The 26,078-nt window shown below is 30.2% G+C and overlaps 1 protein-coding gene across 5 annotated transcripts; it reads right to left on the bottom strand.

Moving 5' to 3' along the window:
• Positions 1-278: 278 nt before the first annotated feature.
• LOC116768150 (uncharacterized) lies at positions 279-25,181 on the bottom strand. 5 transcript variants are annotated; one of them, XM_032658803.2, is made up of 5 exons: positions 25,030-25,174; positions 24,751-24,846; positions 24,490-24,680; positions 24,292-24,392; positions 279-433 (listed from the first exon to the last, which is right to left on the bottom strand). In XM_032658803.2, exons 1-5 carry the CDS (start codon positions 25,106-25,108, stop codon positions 397-399), a joined length of 504 nt encoding a protein of 167 aa, XP_032514694.2. In that variant the 5' UTR covers positions 25,109-25,174; the 3' UTR covers positions 279-396. The 5 variants fall into 5 exon arrangements, with proteins under 5 accessions (XP_032514694.2, XP_032514698.2, XP_032514699.2 ...); XM_032658807.2 differs by lacking the exon at positions 279-433 and adding an exon at positions 21,381-21,840 and having other exon boundaries at positions 25,030-25,172; XM_032658804.2 differs by lacking the exon at positions 279-433 and having other exon boundaries at positions 24,141-24,392; positions 24,787-24,846; positions 25,030-25,180.
• Positions 25,182-26,078: the final 897 nt, after the last annotated feature.

Raw genomic sequence — 26,078 nt, 5'->3', positions numbered from 1 at the left:
ATTACCACTTGCGAAACCGAAATCTTCTCAATATTTTTATGTAGCAATCGTTTTGTAACTTATAACAGTATAGTTCTTTGTAATTTAACTTAAAAAATAGCCCTAAATTATTCAATAACACACTGTTATAAAATGCATTAAGTAAACTTCCAAATAACAAAACAATTTAGTTAATCGGAAGTTGTTCCATTTTTATTCAATTTATTATAGAAATATTGTACAATACTTAATTATATTACACTAAATTATAAATCAAAGTTAATAATTCATTGAGATTTAATTTAAAGAAATCAAAATAAACATGTCTCAAAAACTTAGCCATAATTTAAGTAGTTTGAGGCGGAGACTTTCCTATCTTATTGCAACTGCAATACTCTTAGGGTATAGCGGTCGCAGTTAAGCTCTCATGCAGGATTGTAGGGTTATTTTATGACTGAAACAAAGATACAGTTCTTAAATAGTTATATAGTATTGTTATTATTTTATCATTTATTCCGTTATATTAAACATTTATTTATTATGTAATAGAAAAATTGCTGCAAAATAGGGCGGTACCCCATTTCATGCTTATGAAATATTTACCCAGCTATATAAATTCCAAAATTAGCAGCAATTAAGTGTAGCAGCAATAATTGCAGACCAATTTTCACTACATTAATTTAGTAGGAACTGAAGGTTAAGAAGAGTTGGAATTAAATTTTAAATAAAAGTGTTTTCATCGAAATGGCATTGTTATGAGGTAGTTTCTCTGTCATTAAATCAGGATGTGATGAAGGGATCTTCTAGAAATTGGAAGAAGCCTCATAAGGATGATAATGTGTATCTTAAAGTAAGTTTAGCGTGATGGAAAAGCCGCCGGCAACAGTTAGTTGAAAATATCAATGCTATCTGTTGCAAAGACTTTTTAATTTCATGTAAGTAATTAACATTCCTTATCTGGATAAGCGTGATTATTTTTGAACATGTTGTTATTCCTGATAATTAGTTGTATGTAATAAAAATAATATTCAATATACAAGTGGAAGTGAAAGTGCCAGCAGAAGTAGAGTAATATTAAAATTTCGTAATATTCATACATATATAGAAAAATATTTTTTTGAACTTAGTTTCCTTATCTTTTAAAAAATACTATTATAAAACGAGCATATAACTTACCTTAACATCTTATGATTCCATAGTAGTTAAAACAATTTTCATAACATCCCGACTAACCGCTACATGTAATTTCAGACGATAAATTGCTATGGATTATATAACTACAGTCCATTGGGATTCAGGACATTTTACACAAATGAATTTGATATTACGAAAATATTAGATATATTCTTAAATTTAAATAGCAACGAATAGTGGCGGGATCTCCTATGATACGTATACATAAATTATTATTAACATTAAAAAATAATTTTTCATGAGGGTACATAAAAACAAGGGAAAATGAAATTAAACACAAAGTTTCCTAAATACCGACAAAATCCTCAAGTAGCGGGTCAAACAAAAAAGTCCTTTATTTCAACATAATGAAAATCATAATGGGAACACTCCTCTGACAATAACTTACTTTCTTCCCTTGAGAACCATTCTTTTTGTTGGATGACAGATACCCTTTATCAATTTGTTTACAATTGATATTATGAATTTTAAAAAAAGCTTTATACGATCATATAAATCCCAAATAAATATGACACAGTTACGTAGAAATTCGGGTTCATATTTTTTTTATTGATTGAATAAAGATTAAAATACAGAAGTATTACAAGTCTGTATCGGTACGTATTGGGTTATTGATTTGAACTAATTTATTTTATCTGTGTACATTTATTTTGTTAATTTACACAGGGCTAAGTCAAAAAAGAAAATTTTCTTCACTGTTTTGATTTAATTAATCGATTAAGAAATTACATAAAGAGGATCGTTATAAATATATTGAGTATATTTCATTTAATTATCGTTATATTTTACAACAAGTGTCATAAGATCATGGCATAACCAAATTATTATTGATTATTAATGGTTGGCCACTAATTAAAATGAATCTGGGACTGACCAATGTTGAGCAACTGTTATCACATTTCCATAGCCAAGGCAGGGAAATTTTTAATATGTTACCAGTTTTCAATATATTTGAAAACCCTTACTTCCCAATAAATAAAAACAGATATTGATGGCACTGGGTGTATAAAAGAGATACAGGCAAATAATATTTTCCTATAATTACACACGTAACTACGGAAAGTTGAGGAAAAGTAAAGAAATACTAGACTGAATAGTGCTTGATTTTTTTAGTTAAAATGAAATAGATGCAAGAAAAATATTTGAATCGTTTGCTCTGCACATTAATACGGAGGAAGGTTATTACTTCGTCAGAATGAGAAAAAAGTTTGCAATGAAAGGATAGAGGCTCCAACGTGTTTCTTGTAGAGGCTAGCTACTTTTCATGTGTGTTCAAGGCTGTCTAGATTGGTTTAACCTAAGTTTTAGTTTCCCTCTCTCCACGGAGTCCTAGCCAGTAAGGTAATATTTGGCAGCTCCAGCCCGTATGTGACAAAAGTATTCCACACAGACCGGATCTGTACTTGGTATAAATAAAGACCCTCTCTTGACGTGAAGTACTACCACACTTTTGCACCTCCTCCACCTCCCAAAGTTATGGTTCGAAGATATATCGGTACCTAATAATAGAAGGCGGTCCAGGTATTCCAAAGATGTATTGTGAAAAATTGAAGTCTAGGTGAACGAACACCTTTTACGGGAAAAAGACAAGCAGGTCGTGTTATTGCAGCAAAGATAGAGTAAAACCAGACACAACGAATGTGATGACGTTTTGGACTTAGCTCAAATCATAAGGCTTCGTAAGACGAATTAGTTGCCTGCATGAATTTTCTGATGGGTCGTAAATAAGCCAGACGATGTTGTGGCCTCCCAGCGAGAAAAAGCTTAAAACTAGGAGTAAGTTGTGTAATATGGAAAAAATGTTTAAAGAAACCTACTCCTTTTTTTGTCATTACACAACAACACACTTTCATATACGTTAGTAAGGATTTCAATCTTTATATATAAACCTATTAGGTAAAACCAAATAAATTCTTTAAATAGTAGTAATTTTCTTATGATCGGTTTGCGTTTAAATAATCCATGGTCACTTATGTAAAATATTTAATACCCTTGTATTTACTGACTACTAAAAGGCTTAAAGTTTCTGTATGATGTTTTTTAGGTGTATCTCATTTATGTTTCCAAAATTTAAACGAAATTATTTTAAACTACATATTAATATACATAAAACAACTTATAAAATTGTCCAAATATTTACATTTTTTTAGTTTTCTTTTCTTCCATATTAATGATTTCGCTAGTTTTTGGTATGTTAATACAGAAAAAGTTAATGTTTTTTTTTAGATTATATCTTACTTCACATTTTGACTTATAATTTTCGGTCACCTGTAAAAGTGCGAAGTTACTTTATAGTCAAGAGTAAAAAAGGAAAACTAAACGGATGCCCCGTAAAATTGCTTACAAAATATTTTTGTAAACATTGGACAAGGCAATTAGTAATACGAATGTGTAGTCTTGTGGAAGATCTAATTTGAGTTAAGGATAACTTTCGGAGTTTCATAATAAGCCAATCAATGATAATTCCTTAGGAAGTTAGAGCCTTATTAATAATATTCATCATTTATTACCATAAGAATTGTAAGCATAAGTTTAATTAATCTAATTTATTGTTATTACTATAATTTTTCTAAAAAAATTATTTAATATTCATATAACCTCTAAATAAAATTAAATGTAAAGAAACAAGCGTTCTTGTTAGAAAAACTCTTAAATTTAACAACTCCGACCCCGTTTTCTTCATTCCTTATTTTATTTTTCATTAAAAATAAATACACTTTCCCGTTTTAAGTTCTCGAGAAAATATTTCATATTTTGTTATATATTCTACAAGAAATATATTTACATAGTAGCAATTTTGAAATTATTAAATATACATTATTACGTTATTACTTACGTTTTCATCTTTTAATTCGTTGGAAAGAAAACAGTTCTTTTTAAATTATATATCATTAGATCTTTGAATTTTTTATTTTAAAAAGTTCTAACAAAAATCTCTGAAATCTCTAAAAAATCTGAAGTCGTATTCGAAGAAATATTTTTGACTAAAAAATAACGACAGCGACAGTGTTGAAAAAAAAAACATTTTCTATCTTAAAGAGGTTTTTTTTTCAACACTTTAAGAAGACTTAGAACAAGATATGGATATTAAGTGATAAAAAAAATCCAAGAATAGCTGCAATAAAATTTAAAAATGTTCCAATCAATAAAATATATATATATATATATATATATGTAAGTTACCAAAGTTGTCTAAAGTATTAGTCAATGTCCCTGTTAATAAGACATTAATTTTCAAAGTCTTAGAGTAAAGGAACCAAAAGCCAACTTATAAATAATCAATTTATGATTTTAACAGTTATTCTAAAAGAAATGCTATTATGACTTACGTAAACCAAAAATTCAGGACATCAGTTTTTCTTTTCATCTTTACTTCATCATTAATCGCAATTTATAAAGACAATATGATCACATTTTTCTAAACTATAAGAACAGAAAAATGTAAAAGTTATTTACCTAATTAGATAATTGTATGTTACACCAGATAAATTATTAATTTACCTCAACCGTAAACACAGACATTCGAGAGTGGTACGATCCAAATAAATAATAATTCCTTGAATTTATTGACTTATGCCCATGTTCCATCATTCGTCATGGAAGCTTTTCTGAAATAACTAATTTGGAGTTAATTTTATCTACATGTAATTTATAATTAGGTCAATAAAATGTTCTCAAACATTCCTAAAATGCATGTTAAAGTAATAAAAATGAACACTTAAAAAGGGACAAGCTTTTATGTATTGGTGCTGAAAAATAATGTACTCGTATGTTAAAGTTTATTTGTCTGTGGAGATTTCAACTACTATAAAATAAAACAATTATAACCGTTTGCCTTATAATGAATACGATACAATTTCAAGCAACAAATTATATTTCATTGCAGCAATTCAGATTCTATTTTAAAATGAAAATATAATAAAATCTCGAATATGAAAGTTTTATATTACAATTTCATTAATCTTTTCCTATCGAAGCCCTTTCAATATTTCAATAAAATGTTAGATAATAGTTATTGGCTTTATTACAACGTAGTTTCAAGACTGGCTAATTAAGCAACAATGAAACTTGAACAAGATACTCTTAAGAAAACTTGATGTTGTTGAAACATCGTCGTAAGATTTCGATATCAAAATAACCAACTGTGATATTTAGTGACTCGTATTGTTTTACTATTATGCAATAAAATAGCTTTTTTTCAGCTAAGTTAGGAAACAACGAACTATGTAACATACAATTTAAACTTCAAAAAATAATTGAAAACAAATAATTCGTAAACACGGAAATAGAAACTTTCCTTCAGCGAGGCATTTGTTTCGAATCCTTTTCTTTTTGCAGACATACTCTGGGTTCTTGCTTTACCTTTTAATCGAGTTTAAGGCGAAACTACTTTACTGAGAGTTTGGAAATACAATGCCAACGTTTTAGTTTCTAACTTTGTATTTGTTTTGTAAGTACATTCTTGTTCTTTTCATTTTATAGTAATATAACAAATCAAAAAAAAATACTGTGTAATGAATCTCCCGTGACCTGCCACTTTATTATATAATTTACTATTTTATTAATCTTAATTTTATCATATGATTTTTTGACTAGCCTTATACTAAAAAAATATATCACTCTCAGTGGGTTTTTTATGAATCTTAAAAATATCCCATATAAATCTGTTACCTCAATTTATATCGACTGCTACAATAAATATAAATGGAATACATACCGTTTGTATTATTAAATTATAATTACAAATACACGAAGACGTGACTAATACATGAGAACACAAAAAGGTGGAACCCAAATTATAGGTCTCTGAACCAAAGGTAGGGTTTAAATTAAAGAGGGTTGACATAATTAAATTTGAAAACTTTTAGCTTGTTTCTAGCCATTAATGAACAAACTCATTGCTAACAAGACTATGTGAATATCAATATTTATCCTATTAGTTTTTCCACAAAAGTCATTTGACACAATGTACGTATATAAGAAAAGCCAATGAACAAAAAGTCTTATGTATACTATTTAATATTTGAAAAATATATAATAGTAGCCGAAATACAAAACCTGGTGTAACATATGACGTCCTTCATATCAGATCGCCGATAAAATATTTATAAATTGCTATCAAAATTGAGAAAATTACATTTTTGGTTTAAAAATAATCTTTACAATTCTGGAAGCCTGAAATAATTTGTCACGGTTTCAGTGATGACAACAAATAGTAATTTAATATTCGACTAATTAAAAAAGAATAATAAATTATTTCTGAATTAAAAAATATATAGTGCGTTAAAAGAAATAGTTTTATAATAATGAATATCGGTTTATCGACCAGTTCGACTTATTGACAAAATACAATACTTATATTGTACTTGAATTTCATGCACAAATAAATAATTATCTGTCAAAGATACTCAAGTCGCTTTTTTTTTAAACTTATGTAGAAAAAGCATTCGAACGATTAAAGTTCTTGAAGTATATTGTATAAATATTAATATTTATGATAGTAGTAATAATTTAATGGATTTTTTTCGATACATATCAGTAATAAAAAAAAATTCAAGATAGGATAATATTTCTAACCTGAAATGTTTGATAGTACTGGAAATTATTTTTGTGTTTAACAAAAAAATTGGTCATGTTTTAGCATTTAGGACGTTACGTGAAAAACATCGAAGGATGTATCTATGTTTCACTAATAATAATAAATGGTTTTTTTTCTATTCCGAGATAAATAAATACAAAAAGAGATATAATATATTATATTTCTTTAAAAAAATAGATTACTGCATCAAATTATACCGATAACAACTTGGGCCAGAAACAAAATAAATTTTTCCATATTAACTTTGTTTGTAATTATACAACAAAAATTTTAATTGAACTTCGAACGTTTAAATTGAAAGATTATTTGATTCATTTCCTAAAAAACTCTAAGCAATCTTCTTTTTTATCAAATATCCAAAATTAATATGATGATAACTAATATTACTTTAGTTTAGGGGCTTTCACCTACAAGGCTACAATGAACTAGTGTAGTAATGTATACAGGGTGTCCCAAAATCACCACGTCCCAGTGACGCAGGAGTTAGACGAGCTCGAGATCAATCATAAAATCACAATTTGACCTCAGTAAAAATATCACGGTTTTCGAGATATTCGCACTTTTTAATTTTTTTAAAAATCGCTACCTTGAGCCGGATTTTCTGCTATTGTTGCCTAGAATAGCTTCGGATTGTAATTTTTTTTTATTGTTCTGACATCTTAAATAGCTTATCCAAATATTAAAATTATTATTGTGCCGAGAAAAACTTAAATTTCACAAAAAAAAAATTGTTTTACTGTGACTCGTGACCTTGTGAAAAGACAAACTGGTGTGAAAAAAAATGTATGACACCGAGTTTGCAAATAATTTTAAAAAGTCTACTTAATGTTGATTCAAGAATGATAGAACACTAGTGAGTTTTTGTCAAAAACTTTGACATAGGCAAAAATGTATATTGAATTGATTAGATATGATTGGAATTAAGCAGGAAGGATACTAATGACTGAGTTAAGTCTTTGGCTTATTTCCAACAGCTAATGAAGAAAGTCGTTACATTCATTTAATTTACATATTTAAGTTACTCTTATATAAAAGTCTACCTTAGTTTGTTGACAGTTTTTGAATCAAAAAAGCCTTTTTAATAGTCTTATCTACATTTAAGTGTGGTTTTATATAAATTAAGCTTATAGTCATTAATTAGCAATTACAGCTAGTACGGTATGATTTAAAATGAAGAATTTAATTGTAAAGATAGAAAGAATCCAATATTATATAAGTGTATTCTGAAGGAAAAAAAGTCATTAAAAATTTAAAAAAAAAATAATAACAAACAAAGATTAAATTCTGGAAACGTAAATATTTCAGTTATCAATACTATAGATTTACTTTTCCAACTTTGGAGTAAAACTATATTGTAAAAGGGAGACACTCCTTATATTCATATATAATACTACAAACATGTATCATATAATACATTAATATGTACGTATATTACCACGCTTTCCCACATTGCAGTACAAATGGAAAAAAAAGTATATACATTTTTAAATATTATAACGGTTCTAATGTTTTTTTTAAATATTCATGAGAGTACAGAATTTAATCTAGCTTTGTTGTTTGACAGCGAAAATATTTCATAGTTTAATATTATAAACAGTTGTAATACAATGAACGAATAAGAAAATTTAAAATAATATAAGATGTATTGCAATATGAACGAGTTCTAAAATATATATTTGTTCATACTACGATATTAATTATAATTTCTTTTAAATAGTAATACCAATAATATATTAATATTATTTCTCTAGATATAATATAAAGATATTTACCTTAACGCTACATCTCATTATCATCACATATAACAAATCCTAACATCAATAGACTACATCAAATAAGGAATATTCAAGAAGCTCTAAAACGAAACTTATATAACAAAATTCTCAGGCGTGACCTTAAGTTTCAAGAATATAATCAGGGATAGGATCAGTTCGAAGCATTAATGAAGAATTGAAATGTAAAAACAAAAGTGATATTGGCTGTCAAGGTCAATACAACACTATTTCTCCTTGACAGCTGTCGCCTAAAGAAAAAAGTCCAGATGTGAAATTTCTAACAGAGGTCTAGAACTAATAGGACTAAAGCAATGGGGCTTGTCAAGAAAAACGCCACTGCAAAAGCCCGATGAAATGAACATTCTACCTTAGCAGAGCACTCATTCTAATCAACAAACACCGGACGCATCAATGACGTAGAGGTTTAATGAAAAGCAACTACATGATGTGAGAGATATTCCACTTTGCTATGAAAATTATGAAGACAGGTCCATGACTGCACTTATAAAATAACATCTGACTCTAAATTTTAAAATAAAAATTAAATTTTCATAACATAAGGTTGATGTAAATACATGTTCTTAACATAAGTGCTTTATAATGTATGCAATTTCAAACACTTTAACTCACAGTAGATCATTCATGCACAATTACCTCGCACACTGTTCAAAGGAACGTAGTCTAGAACAGAGTATTATTGATTATATCTATGCACTTGTCAAATGGTGGTTATTGTTAATTTTCTATTTAAAACTATGTTAACAAAATTTCTTATTCGTCCCAATAGAGAAAAGCCCACAATAAACTAACTGAGCGTGATATTAATTTGATTACAACCGTTTCACAATGTCCCGTAAAAGTAATTAACCCAGTTTAATAAGAGCTATTCGTTATCACCCGTTCTCCTTAGGCTTTTTATCAATTAATTTATGACTTACTTTTATCTTCTTTTGACAGTTAAAATTTTATATTTAATATCAGCCTGTCATCGTTAAAAGTTTATTTTTTTATCTCAATGATTTTAGAAACCGTTTTGTTTTGTTACAACAAAGCAACCGTTATATCACGAAAAATACGAAAATTTGTGATTTATTAATGTTTTTACTATTTCTAAGGAAATCTACAGGTTAGTTTTCAACAATTTTGTGAAATTGTTGTTAATTCATGTCATGTATAAATATTTAAATAAGTCAAAGATAAATTCCCAAGATTATAAGTTTAATGAGATAATCTAAACTCACGAGAGAAGATGAGGTTGTACAAATTTATAATTACAGTATAACAATATGTCAATAAAGTAATACTGGAAATATAGATACGCTGTTATAGTTACATACTATATTAAAATTAATATTTTAATATCATATTTCGACTATAATGTTTTCGTTATCAAGAGTACGCTTTGTTTTATTAAAACAATTTTTATTTAATATCAAAAATATAGTTTATTTATCTACATCATACACAGACTTACTGAGTATCCTGCATACGATTTGTAACTGTCATAATTTTAAGTAATAAACTTCTTTATAATGGAATTTACATTTTTTTCCTTTATATAACTCACTCTCAATTTAACTGCTGATATCAGAAAGAATAAAGATTTTATCGTTTTTGTTAGAAGATATCAGTATTTCTACCCTTGGGTATATGAACACAGATATCAGGACAATTGGATTTGTATTTAAAACATTAACATAACAAATAGGAAATCCCTTTTATTTACGTTATGAGTATTGGTTTAATTTGAATAACTCTCTTCGTATAATAATCAAGCTTTAAGTAAATTACATGAATTTTTTTGTTATACATATAGGTATGTATATGACTTTGTATATATATATATATATATATATATATATATATGCATCCATCGTATATACCTATTTATAGTTACGTTATTTTACAATATATTCTATATTATTTAATTTTTCATACTTTACATAGAGGACTGTATTAAAACCCAAGTTCGTACAGTATCCTAAATATGTTTTGCACCATATGGCTACTGACCGTTAGCCCCACTGGCTACATTTTTAATTGCTTTTTGCGTCATTAACTTTACGCATGCTGGACACCGATCATATAAGCGAGTACCTGCCGCTGTTTACATATATGATACGTATTTTTATTTTTCCTTTGGATATAAATTTCTGTTAAGCATAATTATTAATAACATTACAATCCAAGAATTGTTAATTTCTGTTATTTCGTCAAAACTTTTTTTTTTATTTTAGTTTTAAATATCATTAATCTATAATCTCACATATATATATATTTGAGACGAAACCTCTCAGCATTCCATGGATTCACCGTGCGGGTGCTGGGTCCATCGCGTTGCAGGGAGAGGAGCTTCAACAGTGCCTGGGACTTGCGACCCAGGTATAGGTTTAAGGGGCCCCTATCAAACGCGCGTTAAACGCTCACCTCCACTGTCCAAGCTCCTCTCTTTACCTAACCAAATTTGAAACGAACTTGCTAGATCTACCTTCGACGCACGTTCCAAGAATGAACTGATGTTAGTTATTGACAGGCCTAAGTCTTTTCGCAGGTTGTAGAGAGATTTGGCTGTTATACCTCTCGCTCCTACTTCTACCGAGTACAAATTTACAACGAACGTATACTTAGTGAGTTCGTTAGTGAGCTCGTCATACTTGTGGACCTTGATAGTATGGTCTTTGGGGATGTTGGTTTCCATAGGATCCGTGAGCTCTATTAGTACAACGCGCTTTAAAATTCGCGAATATAAAATCATGTCCGGTCTGGAGGCCGACGCACAAATATCCTCTGGGATTTTATATTATTTCTCACTCGCTCGTTTAATAATTGTTATATATATATATAATATAATATATACAACAATTATTAAACGACCTAACTAGTACAACAGCTATTAAATGGCAGAAGTCCCAAGACTTCCGTTTCGTTCAAATTTATTTAAATCTCCATTTCCTTTCCTTCCAAATCCTGCAAGTTCCTAGAGAGTCACAATATCTATATATTTAAAAAATACCTACCCAACTGCCTCTGTATGCGTGACTGTAACCCCGGAATGGTTAATCGTCTGCTCACTTTTTCAATGAAAAGAGAAAAAATAAAATTAAAGGACTTAATGTAATGAAGCATTAAAATGTCGTCTAATAAAAGAGGCGATTACAATCACAGGAAAGATGGAAAAGTCAGCAACTCTACGACGCTTTTAAACCTATTTAAAGTATGTAAATACATTCAACAATGATAACTTTAAAAAGTGTCTAGAGAGAAATCTAATGAAAACTTGAAAAAGTTAAATATAGATAGAGGTTAATAACAAGTCAGTGACGGACTTGAAATTCTTATATAAAATTTTACATTATTCAAAAGGAAATAAATTACACAGTGGTATAATAAAATTAACTATAATGTAATCAAATGTGCTCGATTCGAAGCGCTTGTAATGAGCTTAAATTTATTTCATACTCAAATCTCCCCAGTAATTACATTGTTAAGAACAGCGGTGTTTCAATATATTGTTGTTACCCTGAATATACAGTCTTAAAATTAGTTTTGCTACATAATCAAACCTTTGATGATTACGTTTCAATCAAACAAATCCCCGAGGTTCTACAAACATTAATCCCAAGTATTCAAGATTGGACTTAATGATAAGGACATGACACGGGTATAATATAAGGATGTAAATTGTAATTAATATGTTTATTTAGGAGCCTTGTTAGATTTATGTATACTGCATAATTTTATTAATTACGTCGAAGTCATTACTTCATGAATAATATAAAATCCACTGCAATATTTGTTGAATAATCTCGTAACACGTAATGCAATTAATGTCTTTGAGTATCTTTATTAACGTAAATAATATTTTTGCTGATCCATAAGTTGGGGGATAACTTTTGTAACTGATTTATTAAATAAAGTTTTATTACACATTGAGCACATTGAGTATTTTATAATTATATATACATGTTATTATAAAGAAAAAAAAATTATCAACCTCTTATATGATTATGTATATAGGTATATATGGTGAGCACACAATTTTACATAATCATTACTATTAACAAAGTTGAAATGTATTTTTTCACTGATAAAATACTTACTAGTTTTAAATAAAATATTTTACGATTCCTGATTAGCGTAAAACTTAAAGCTTATAATAAACGAAATATATAAAAATAAAGTAGAATTCTTGATTCCATACTACAATGCAAACGTTCTGATATTACTATTATAATAAAATAAGCCGCTGCGGGCACGTCGCCACATCGAACAGATTTCTATTTTACTATTTCCATTCTCAAATTTTCGCCTCTCTCTATTTCGATTTGGACCATCTGTGACTTATATCCCTCTTATATCAGACTTTATAACAATGATTCTTTGCGAAAGACAGTCTGAGCAGAATCTGAATTATAAGAGGCTTATTAGGAATTGGGTTATAAATTCGAAGAGATGCGATTCTGTTGAAATTTTGTTCAATTTAAGGTTATATTAAATTTATTATTACTTTGTTGTGCTGATTTCTATTGCTACATTAAACGGCAGCTGTAACAAATTTATTTTAAAATATCTAAAAAGATATTCAAGTACTATTTGTAATAATATATTCCAGACTCAAATACAGTGCGCTATAATACAATGCGTGTTCATGGTTTTAAAAGTTCTAATAAGAAATGATCAAGTGTAAAAACTTAAAGCAATAAAAAATTAAACGATATTAAATTACACACGTACGCATTTTCAAAACGCTCATAAGCGAAACATTATAGCAAAATGAAATTAATCTGAAAGTCTTCTTTTACACTGTATGCTTTTTAAGATTTGATTGATAAAACAATTAATCAAAAAGAAATATCAGTTATGGTTGAAAAAAAATCCAATAATAATCAAAATTACAATAAAAAAACCAAAATTGGTCTGAAAGTGAGTTATCAAATCGACTTTAAATAATATTATAATCGACCAATTGCAATTTCAGAACAAGTAGAATTCTCAGGGGTATTCGCAAAATTATTCAATACTATTTTATATAGTCTTATACTACTACATATACTCGTATACATTATGCATGACATTTGTGTGGATTATTTTAGTCTCTACAATACCACAATATACACGTGGGAGGCATAGATAACAAAGAATGGTTGAAAATATAAAATCTTAGTTTTATTTGGCCAACACAACAGTCGTCTTCACATCGTCCTTTATTCTCTATTGACATTTCTTTAGTGTTGCCATAGCAAAACTCTGGGTTAACTTACAAAAATACAAAGTGGTAGAAAATAATTTAAAAAAAAACTTAAAAATAAAATCCTCTTCCCATATAAATAATAATAATTACAAATCTACTGTCAATAGTAACAAGCAATATCTATTGCCTTTATTTTACTGTTCTGTCTATTTTAACAAACTAACTCTTCAATTTCAAGATCAGGAGTGATTAAATATCATCCAATATGTTTCTTTTCATGCTTGCTTTATATATTTGATGTATTTGTTATATAATGTCTTAATATGCTAATCTGTAACAATTCATAATAAATGATTAACCTTCCTTTAGTTTCATAAGACTATATGTCGGATTTATTTCGTCTCCGGCTTTTGAAGGATACCACGTAAATCTTTTGACGAATCCTTTCTTTCGAAGAGGTCTGAGCCCTGCAACGGCTGGAGCGTGAATGTATATAATGCTTTTTTTAGTTTTGACTCGACTGTAACTAACAAGCCCTAATGGCTTTGACACCGTCACCCGAACGAGTGGGTTGTTCGATGGGACCTATCCGTTAAATTCGGGCCTAAAGAGCCCGGGGGGTAATGCCCATCCCAAGGCTGCCTGTTAGAGGCCAGAACTCGGCTTAGGACTTCGTTGAAGGAGCGGGTGGCACAGGGTGATGAAACTGCATGACGCCCCCGACGGCAGAACGCCAGGGCGACTTGTATGAAGCCTGATTTCGTCTTCACCGGCGAAGACGGTGTGTGTTGATGTAGTAATTTGGTGTAATGGTGGTATTTGTGTCTGTATTGTCGGTTGTTATTTTGTTATCAGGGTCTAAGAATACGTCTTTAGGACGTCTCTTGCCTATCGGGGAGTTTGGAGAAGGGAAAAGGGAAATAGTCGCACGCTTTGCACGCACGGCACGCACGCTAGAGTTCTTGGCTCTGAAGCCGAACTGTTCATTTAGAAGAAGTTTTATATTCTCCACTGCCTGCTTTAGCCTGTTCGATATGATCCTTTCGTAAATCTTTCCGAGAGTGTTGACCAGACTAATCGGCGGGTAGATTTTTCTGTTTACTCGATTTCGGAATTCCTATTACCATGGGCTCTTTCCATTCGTCGGGGTAGGCACATCCATTCAGAAGGGCGTTGAAGATGAGGACTAATAGGTATATTATTTGCGCCGAAAGGATTGTCAGGACCTTGTTCATGATGCAATCTGCCCCGAAACTTTTTTGCGTTTCACGCGTGGAATATGTCTGTCACTTCCGAAGTGACGTTTGTTTTATTGCATCGTCTACGTGTGGTTGTGCAAGTCTTTGAGCTACGTACTCATCAGCTTTATCTACGTGACCCCGGTCACACGGTTGCAGATTTGAAATACATTGCCTCTCTAGACTGTTTGCTAGACATTCGACTTTCTCTCTATCATCGAAAGCGGGTGGTCAGTTCGGTCTAACCAATGGAAACATTACTGAGACAGTATCGCTCTTTATCGCTTTCTGCAGCATCCAGAATGACTGGTGCACTGGAGAGAGAAATCAGAGTTTTTTGCCCCAGCCGTCATCTCGAGAGAAAGAAATTGCATCTCACACTTGCTTTTGGATACTAGTGACTTGGGACATGGGGATCTTCGCATCTGCTCAGACTATGTAGTCAGGGATTTGGGTTAGATGCGAAGAGTCTGACTGTAACTGCTGTTTCAGGAGCTTCAAATCGATAATATTTTTAGTTTGGATTGCTGCGGTTTGGGGGTGGGGGGTCCAAGCTGGATTAGTACTGGTCTTGGTTTGAATCTAGCTCAGATAGTACCTCGATCGAATGCAACTGGAGTATTACGTTCTTCAGGAGGACTATGTTGAGCACGCCAGGTCTGTTCTTTGAGACGTCATGGAAGGGTTATCACGTCGGATTAAGAGGAGCGGTGATCTCTATAGATTACCGCTCCTCTTAATCAACCAACTGACCAACTGACAGATAATTTAATCATAGGATTAAATTATCTGTCAGTTGGTCAAAATCGCGTTCTCTAGCGTTTGCTCGTCATGAGTTCCAGCAGGGTTGCTTGCAGTAAAGTCCCGGCCAGAATAACCAAGTTCCCTAATAAGAGGACTGACTGAAGATCGGCTGATCGGCTGATAGAAGGCCATACTCACCTGACAGATTGATGCTTCTATGTTTTGTAGTTGAGGAGAAGAGCCCGTCTGTAGTTAATAACTGTACCCCCTCTGGCGGAAAGGCGGTTTTTTCTTATTACGTTATAGTTCTCAGTTCGTGGGTTATATTTACATGTTTTCAAGAAAGACTCTTGCCCTAAAAGTATATTTGTCTGATGATTTACTACGAAGTACCGCAACAGATCTATCTGAGGAGAGAGGCCGTACGCATTGTACGTAGCGACAGTTAGAGAACATGGCTTTAGTCTGCTAGTAGCCATTGGCTCGGTACGCACCGACGGAACTCTACATGCCCGCGTGCTGACACGTTGCCAGCAAGCGAGCCTGAGGGTTGCCGTCGGGAGTCTTTGACTTGGCGCCGAAGGTCTGCACCTCTGCGGGCTGTATGAGACGCACAAAGTTGCAGACAAATTGTAGATCGGCAGCTAGCCCAACTGCCGGTGGTTGCGCGGGTACCTTGGCGGCCTTTGGTATCTGAAGAGCAAGGGGCACCTAAAGGGCTTCCGAGCCTAATATAACGCTGGGCCATAGCCAAGCGTTGGTTATCGCAGGTGCAACAGGGGTGGGAGCTGGCTCAGGAGCTTTATTGGGGCGTCATCCAACTTTCGCCCAGTGCGGGGCCTTGAGGCATTCTCATTGGCCTTGGTTATGCAAGTGACCCCAGATTATTTTATCCATCCATAATTATTAATTAAGTACTCGTATATAAAAGATATTCTTTCCGATTTAAATGTGCTATTTTATTTTCATCTTTGAAATGTAGATTATAAATTTGTACACAGCATTGTATATATACATATACATATATATATATATACATATATATACATATATATATATACATATATATATATACATATACATATATATATATATGTATATACATATATAAGTGTGTAACAGCTCCCAAACTCTAAACTAGTATCCGTTGACATATGAAACTAAAACGATAGGGAATTATTTAATCCGAAACGGAGTTAAGGTTACATAATATATTTAATATTAATTGCCTTTTACAAAACAATAATTATTAGGTTAGGGAATAAGTTCTGAGTGTTTGTTTATTTAGTCTTAATTTTTTTTGTCACATTGACAGTTTTGCTGCTTACCATTGAATATGCTTTTTATTCCACAGAATAATTTTTATTTTAAACAACTTGCCAAATGGGACTTTTTTTATGAAGTATAATTTTTTTTTATTAAGCTCGAAACTTCAAATAGATATTTAAAGTAATAAAAATCAACTTTACTAAAACCTCCTTTTCTCCGCTTTTATCGACACTTTGTATTAATTGAATTATTGACAACAAAGAATAATGACTAAAAATGCAGCAAATTACCGAATTTGGAAGATGTCAGCAAAAAAGTTTACATTGAGAAATTACTGTGATCGTAAAACAATTTGATTACATAAAAAAAAAAAAAACATTTTTCAAGCATTGAAATTTCATAAACAGAACAGAAATTCTTGAACAGACTATACATCAGAACATAAACCAAAATCAAGAAACAAACGTCAACCCTCAAAGCCTCAACCTCACCCACACATATTTTTTTTGTTATAATTATGAATTTTTGTTAAAAATAAATCTGATAAAAGCTATTTTGACCGTAGCCTTTTAAGTGAGGAATCATTACATTTCCATATTTAATTGTTTATTTTTGTATTAAAATGGTTTTATATTTAAATGTTTATATTTATTTAAAGTACTTTTAATACTGCCCTTTAAATATAGCAAAAAATAAAGTATTTGCTTAAGAATATAATCAATCATTTAAATATCGATCATTACTTTTACATTTTGAACGATTTTACTGAAGATGTCCACTATTGATTTAATAGCATTTTAGGTAGTATATCAGATTTCGATTCGTACAAATTGAATTCGTTCCTATAACTTTTAAAAAACAAGTGCGAGACGGACTCGTCCATGAAGGGTTCCGTAGCAGCAGGTAGATAACATAATATAATGATATAATATAAATATAAAAGCTATTGTAGTGCAGTGTAACTTTGAACGATGTTTTATACAAAAAATAGCTTGGTTTTACATAGTGTTTGTATGAACGACAAAGTTGCATATGCGTTTTTTCAAAATATATTATTTCTTAAAAACTAATAATGATATCTCATTCAAACAAATTTTCGTTGAATGTTTCTATTGAAATCTACAGCATATATTTTTTTTACCATAGTTTTCTCACTCTCTTATTTTAAAAGTTGGAGTGGGGGACACTCATTTTTCCACTTTGGAAGCGTCTATCATTCTAACAATTGATTTTGAGGAAACATGGTTGTTGTAACCTTAATGTTTTTTTTTTTTAAAGCTCTATCCATCGACACCCATCACGTATAGGTTAACTAGAAATTTTTTTTTTTTGAATCTGTTCCATGTATGGAATGCCCGCCTTTAATTTTTAAATTTATTAATTGTTATTCAAAATTCAAATAGCGATTACCAGAATACATCACCCTACAAAGTTTCAAATGTTCAGGCTCCACAGTTTCGGAAATAAATGGCTGTGACATACGGACGGACAGACAGACATGACGAAACTATAAGGGTTCCGTTTTTTGCCATTTGGCTACGGAACCCTAAAAAGCAACAAGAAGAATGTTTCTTTAATGAACATAAAATTTAAATATAAAAATTTTCTCATGTCAGAGCAGTTCCTGAAACTTTCAAACCCAGATTGCAATATAAGCAATAAAAGATTGCGTCACCACGCTTTTTTAAATTTTCTATCAAAACTGACCGGCAAAATCTTCCTAGTATCATATAATCTAATTCAAAGAGAGACTTCTCTTGAAACTTTGTCTCACAAGTCGAAAACTGTATTCGGTTATTGAACGGACGTTATCCGTTGCAGTAAGATACTACACAAACTTTGTTCGGTAAGAAAATTAAAGCAAGCCATACATATCAAGACCTGTTTGAACAAGATAACAGTAAAATAATAAGCTACTCACTACATATTTTAAACGTATATAAAATTTAAGCAAGTGATAAAAAACCTTCGTATCCAATTACCGGGCTATCTCCTTTTTTCATATATGTGTGTACATTCTCTTTGAATAATCACTCTGAAAAACTATTTCCGCAAAAAAGGCATTATTTTTAGGTTAAATATTCGAATTCAATTTAATTATTAAATTTCATTTCGTTATAAATCCTTTTGGTTGAATTACACATGTACCTCATTATATTAAAGCTCATTAAACTAAGCCTGATATCTGACGTATATGATCTTCAAAGCGGGATATCTTGTTGTGGTATTAGCAGACCAAAAACGGACTAAATACACATCACTGAAACACTACTATTTTCATTATTACAAATGGACGAACTTTCGGGACTCCATTATTTTGAAGTAAAACCTTTAACCCAGATATTTTATTAGCTTATCTTCAATGCATTTCCACGATAAAATAGGTTAAAACAAGTACAACTTGAGATTGTAGGTTTTATTGAAGACACCGAAATTGTGATTGGAAGAAGACAAACACGAGCAAACCGTTCCAACCCTTAACTGCGCATGGGGAAGATAATAACGGATTGCTTCATCTGGATGTAAGGACGTCGACAACAACAAATGAAGAGTACATTGGTTTTAACTAAGTTGTAGTCATGAACTTTTATGCACTTCTCTCCACAGAGTCGATATCAGCGAGGTGATATTTGGAAGAGCCTATCTAAATGTAACACTAGAATTTCGCTCTTGACCATACCAATTTTATTTAATCCAGCTGGCTTTGGCGAGCTATGGGTTGTATAATAATATGGGTTTTTTAGATGTTCTCCGTGGTGTCATTGACCATAGCACATATAGTCAGTGGTCTATGAAAATAAACTTCTATTCTTCTTATTCCATTTTTTGCTGTGGTCGTAAAAAGTTATTCGATGAGTAATTTCTTGAATATGAGATTTGATCGGAATTAAAAAAAAAATATCCTGTCTTTCAAAATCAGTTCTAACAAAGAGCACTATTGTTTAAGATTAACCCAGACAAGATATGTAGATAGCAAACATTTTTTAAGAAAAATAAACTCTTTTCTACTCGTATATTAAAACGTATACGATATCACTTCTATATTTTTTTAATTTTTCGATACTATTTAAAACATTCTCATTATGAAAACAGATCAATATCTTGAAATTGTAAAAAGTCACTTTAGGCTCTAAATGCGCAATTTTTTTTAATACTATCACATACATTTTAGAATAAAATACAAATAAACTTGAAACCATGCTGAGTAACTCAGCATTTAATAAAATTATATCTGCTTCAGTTAAAAGGCTGATATTATTCCGAAAAACTAACATTCCAGTGTATAAAATAAATAAACGTAAAAACTACTCCATACACTAAATATACAGATATATATAATCTTCATTTCAGTCAACACGAACTGAAATAACAACTGAACATCAAAAAGAATGGATATTTTACTACTATTATACAATTATGAGAACACTATTCCGTGAGGCAGAATGGCTTACGTTAACGAAGTTCAAATGATTTTATAGCTAGCTAACGTTAGCGACATCTTATTGGATATCTGCCAAACACGATACGGATCACTCAAGTTTCATATACATAATATATGTATGTTCCATTCATATAAAATATACACAATACCTTTGTGAAAGTGTCAGATTTGGTATTTTTTTTTGTTGTTTATCTATATTTTGTGAATAATATAGTAAAATCTAAGTTTAATGTCTAAATAAAATAACCGTATTAATTGCACATGACACAATGAATATAATTAATATAGAGAATTCCCTTTATAAAATAAAATCAAATTTATTAATATAACTGTATACATAATTTATCAATATAATATTGAGGAACTTACAAGGGTCACTAGGATTAACGTTGCAAGTTTGAGAATACATCCCACATCCCATAGAAAGATAAAAGCAAGATTTCAAGAATCGGGTAGCTTTTTCTTTCTGAAGAAAAGTGCATAAGTGAAAGGAAATGGCTATACACACATAGTAAGGTTATTTTGTGCTACCAACAAAATAAGACATCATTACTTCCAAAATTTAAGAACCAAAATATAAAATGTGGAGAATGTGGGTTTTCAATTAGGATCCCCTTCGATTGAGTGTGAAACATCTTACAAGGTTGTATAACCAAAGATCCAATAAAGAACAAGCATACAAGTTTATATACTCTCAATTTTACTTAAACCGCAAAAGCGTTTAGTAAACAAAATAAATTTTATGAATTCAATAGTGTTCAACCAGTGCACCCTTACAGAAATTACAAATGGTACGGAATAAACAGTCTAGAAACTTAAACGCCACCTTGTGGGACACCGGTCTCACTTGTTTATCGAAGAGTCATTCTAGTAACGGACGTTCACTACTCCTGGTGACATATATATATATATATATATATATATAGGTTAGTTTAAAGAAGTTTATAGTAAACAATTTTAACACATCCCCATGTACAATTCGTGGTTGATAGAATTATATTGCATTGTGTGGTTTCATGAATAACATGCATTAAAATTAACATTAAAATTAAATTCTTTTATAAAAGAGCTATTTCGTTTAATTATTACTGTAGTTGTAGTGCCTTTAATTGTGTCGGTATACAAAAAGAAGCCTTTTTATTTTATTTTCACTAAACAGAAAAGTATATCATAGAATTACATTTTGTTTCTTTACTGGGTACAAAAATATTGAATAAACATTGAGTGTCAAAGATACTTTCAAATTTGAATTACTCTCGATCACATAATTACCAAAGCATTCACATAAACATGAATATCTGTAGATTGAGGCACAAAAGAAGTGGGCCAGCTTCAGGAGGCTCTTACCATTACAGAGCCCTTTTGGTCTTGTCGAGAGCTCTTGATTCTTCACAAGACCGGAATCTTACCTTTGAAACCTTTTAGTATTACTATTATAAAATATTTGTTACAATATTTAAGATTAAAAATGTCAAACATGTTTTAATACTTTTTTTTCTAAAATAGTCAATGTCATATAGTAAATAGTCGAGTCCACAAATTTTTATATCTTTTTAGTAATTTGTTTTCTTGTTAATTATTTAAAGGATTAATCCTGTTTATTTATAGAACTTTTTTTTTTCAGAATATAATTATAAAAATATATATTTTTTTACTTAGGAGAGTTGAAAGTATCTTGCCTGTGAATTAGTGTATCCACGTTGAATATAGAACGGGTGAATTAAAATAATTAAAGTAATATGCACTGTCTCGGGCACGTCGCCAGTTTAAACACATTTGTGTCTTAATTTCTTTGTACAATCACACGGCAACTAGAGTATATGAGGACAAAGTATACACTGTTTAAATAAGACTGGGAAAGTATAAACTAATCCTAAATATCGTTATTATAACCCGCAAAAATTATAATAACAGTTGAAGGTTTTATGTTCTGTTAATATTAATATTAAATGTACTTAATTGTTAATAAAGTAATTTAAATGTTGTTGACATAAAATATAATATTTCTAGATAATTAATAATTACTATTTTTCACGTTCCTTCATTTTTTTTTTATTTACGCATTTCTAAATCCTAAATGTTTTTGTATTTTATATAGTATCGGAATCTATTTTATTAGTTATTACATTTACTGTTACTTGAACTATATTATACATACAACTTGGTTTATTTTTCATATTCTTTGAAAGAAAATATTATAAGACGAACAATGTGGGCTTATAATGAGACGGTAATTCATTTTCTTGTATTTTCGTTAAGTAATTATATAACATATTGTGATACCAGACTACGTTTTCTTTATAATGTGACCAAATTATCATAATAATATTTTTCATCGTGTCTGTGAGATGCTATATTGTGAAACTCTTAAAATACTTGAAATTGAAAATTAAAATAAAGGTTTATACTCCTCGTTGTCAAGAAAAATCCTTTAATATGTTTAAAAAGTATGACTGTCCAAACTTTGACATTGGCGAAATAATCCACGATTCCAGTGCGAATGAAGCCATAGCATAATAATAAAAGTTCGTTCGTAATCTCTGTAATCGTAAACCAATTTTTATAAAATGTATATGTATTATACGCTCTTATTCCTCAGATTTTAAATAAAATTTCAATTGAAAAAGATATATACTGAACTTCAATTTGAAATGAAGTTTTCTCCAATATACATCAATCAATACATATTATAAAACCCGCGTTTGTCTGTTTGCGATAAACGGAAAAACTACTGCATCGATTAACAAGTAGTTATCACCACTCGATAGCGTGATTTTCGAGGAAGGTTTTAGTGTATAATTTGTTAAATTGTTGTATTTACTTGGGTGTACAAACATGAGCTGTCTTAGATCTTTTAACGAAAACGCTGCCTAAACTCTGCCTAAAGTCTTTGAGATATAACAAAAAATATATTGTGGAATTGTGTATCTTATATAGGTCTACAGGAAAGTCCGCGGTGGCATATGACTATACCTTAACCTTATTTTCTTAAACACCCCATACTTTTTTTAATAAAAATGGAATAATAATTTAAAAGTTACATTGAAATTATACATTAAAAATTATTTTAATTTTCTGAAATCACAGTACTTAGCTGGTCCACTAAATTAATGTTTTAAACTTTGGCCAAAAATAGGGCTCTTTCTTCCGGCAAGAAACAATGGAGTAGACGGGCGTCTTTGTATTAGACGTCCGAAACGTACTTAAGACCTTGGTATAAAGTAATTAAACCACTACATTTAAGAGCTCCGAAATACAATTACGTCAGGGTAGAGTTGTTTGGCGACTTTACAAGGCGATGCGGTCAATTCTGAGTGGACTCAGTAATGAACAATGCCATTCCTTTAGATAAAATTACGCCTCTACGAGTAAATAAATGTTCATTGTTTATTTCTATTACCCGCCAGCATTTGCCCACTTCTTCGTTCCTTATATGATATGTGTATCATATATTCAATCTAATACTACTTTCTCATTATGCGATAAGACTTAAAAATCTCCCTCCTTTCTTCTACTTACAATACATTGGCAATATATATTAAAGACATGTAGACAAATAAATTGAACTAAACAAATTTATATTTTAAATTTCTTTAAGCGGTATTTGAAAGTGTATAATTAAATAAAATTATAATTTTCTTTCAATATTGTACAAATATACATTAAGAGATATCAAAATATTAACTTATTTTTATATCATGTACAAATAATTCAATTATATACTACTACTAGTAATAGTCTACATTTATGGACTTGATTAAGGTAAAGGACATCAAACAAATATTATAATTTAAATAGCACTATATTTAGACACCATACGCGTACAATTAATTGGAAATAGGACTTTAATTGCACTGTACCTTGTAAAAGGTTCCTTTTTTCTATGATTCAGTCCCATAGCATGAAGAATTGCATGCGCGGTCTCTGCTGGTGACGTGCACAGTGGTGTTATTAATACAATCTGTAATTAACAAACTTTATTTATTTATTTAATTTAATTGTACAATTCACATTTGTTCGTAAGATATAAACGAAATATAGACTTAGATTTTGCTTACTCGTCTCTGTAAATAAGAACTTGAGAAAGACAAACAGCAATTTTCTAAGACATCAGAGTATGTAAAATAGAGATACGTTGGAATGCCAACAGTAGCAACTTTTGTGGGCTTTTCTTCATTGAATGTTAAACATGATCGATCTTGTATGTATTTGATGCCTCTATATACAATGCTTATCAAGCGTCTGGGGCCTGAAAGAAAAATACAAAAACGTTTATTCAAATTTAAATTTAACATTAATTTGTAAACCTCAGTACTCACTGTATAAAAAAAAGTTTAGAGTATACGGTATTGTACCATTGTTCCATTCGCATGGCCAATTTAAAGGCAAATCCTGTAGATTTTTAGTTGTTGAATCTGTTGTGGACAGCAAAAAATATTTTAGGCAGGACAACAATTGTATGCTCTAACAAGTCATTTACACAGTTTGTCTTCGACCAAATTCCTTATAATTTTATTTTTAAACTACTGTTTGGTACTTTTGTTACCTTTATTTTCATAAATAAATTTTTATACGATCGATTGTAACATAACACTTACTTTCACAGAAACATAATATTAGTTTGAATTCATAGCTCAACAGAAATATTGCACAACGTCCTATATAGTTACGTAGCATACTGTGAAATAAAATATTTTATGTACATAAATGTATAGCTATTTCTGTTCTCTAAGTAGAAATTTAAATAAATTATGGAAGGTTTTTTATCCTATTCATAGTACCGCAGGTTTAGCGACAAAAACCACTGGTAAGTCAGTAGCAGTACACAAACTCGTACTTTGAGTAATAAACATATTCAAAAAATGTGATAAAATAATTACAAAATTATTAAATTGCACATAAGAATCTTGATTTTTCAAATAAATAGTCTAACAAGAAAATAAATAGGTATTATATAAGTTTAATCCATATACCAATACACGAGTTTCGGAAATGGTCTAAATATTTTATCTAGTTGTCTATAAAAAGACTACTAAAGGAGTTTTACTAGTAAGTTTTGAAAGCAAAGTGTAGTGACGCAATCTTCTATTGGAACCACTTAATGTGTTTAGATTCTTCTTTGGAAAATTTCGATAAAGTTCTGTCTTGTGTCGGAGGAAAGCTTTTGTAGGTATTATAAATTTAAACTATAAAGTTGTATTATATTTTAATTGCTGACATAAAGTTAACAATACATGGAATATACGTACATAATATACAGAATAAATATATTCTTTTATATATTTTAATATTATGATCATCATCATCAGCCTATGGAAGCCCACTGCTGAGCAAAGGCCTCTTCTTCTTCGTATATTATGATGATAAAGTATTATTAGTTTGTTAGTTTAGTCATTCAATGAGTTCTTTCTTTAGATGAACTCGTAAATTTTAAAATCTTGTGGTTTTATAAAAAAAAAAAAAACAAGTACTCTTCTAACTATAATGATCTTATATGGTCATATAAAGATAGTTAACTTTACTTTGTAAATAATGAGGACAATGAGGATATTTATGGAAAAATCTTTTTAATAAGACAAGCCTAATCTAATAAACGTTTCTAAAATAATAAATGTGTAACTTAGTTTCGGAAATGGAGATAGAACTT

The sequence above is a fragment of the Danaus plexippus genome, chromosome 19, assembly GCF_018135715.1.
Source record: "Danaus plexippus chromosome 19, MEX_DaPlex, whole genome shotgun sequence".
NCBI lineage: Eukaryota > Metazoa > Arthropoda > Insecta > Lepidoptera > Nymphalidae > Danaus > Danaus plexippus.
The sequence above is the reverse complement of the archived record's forward strand: the minus strand, read 5'-3'. Positions and strand labels throughout refer to the sequence as shown.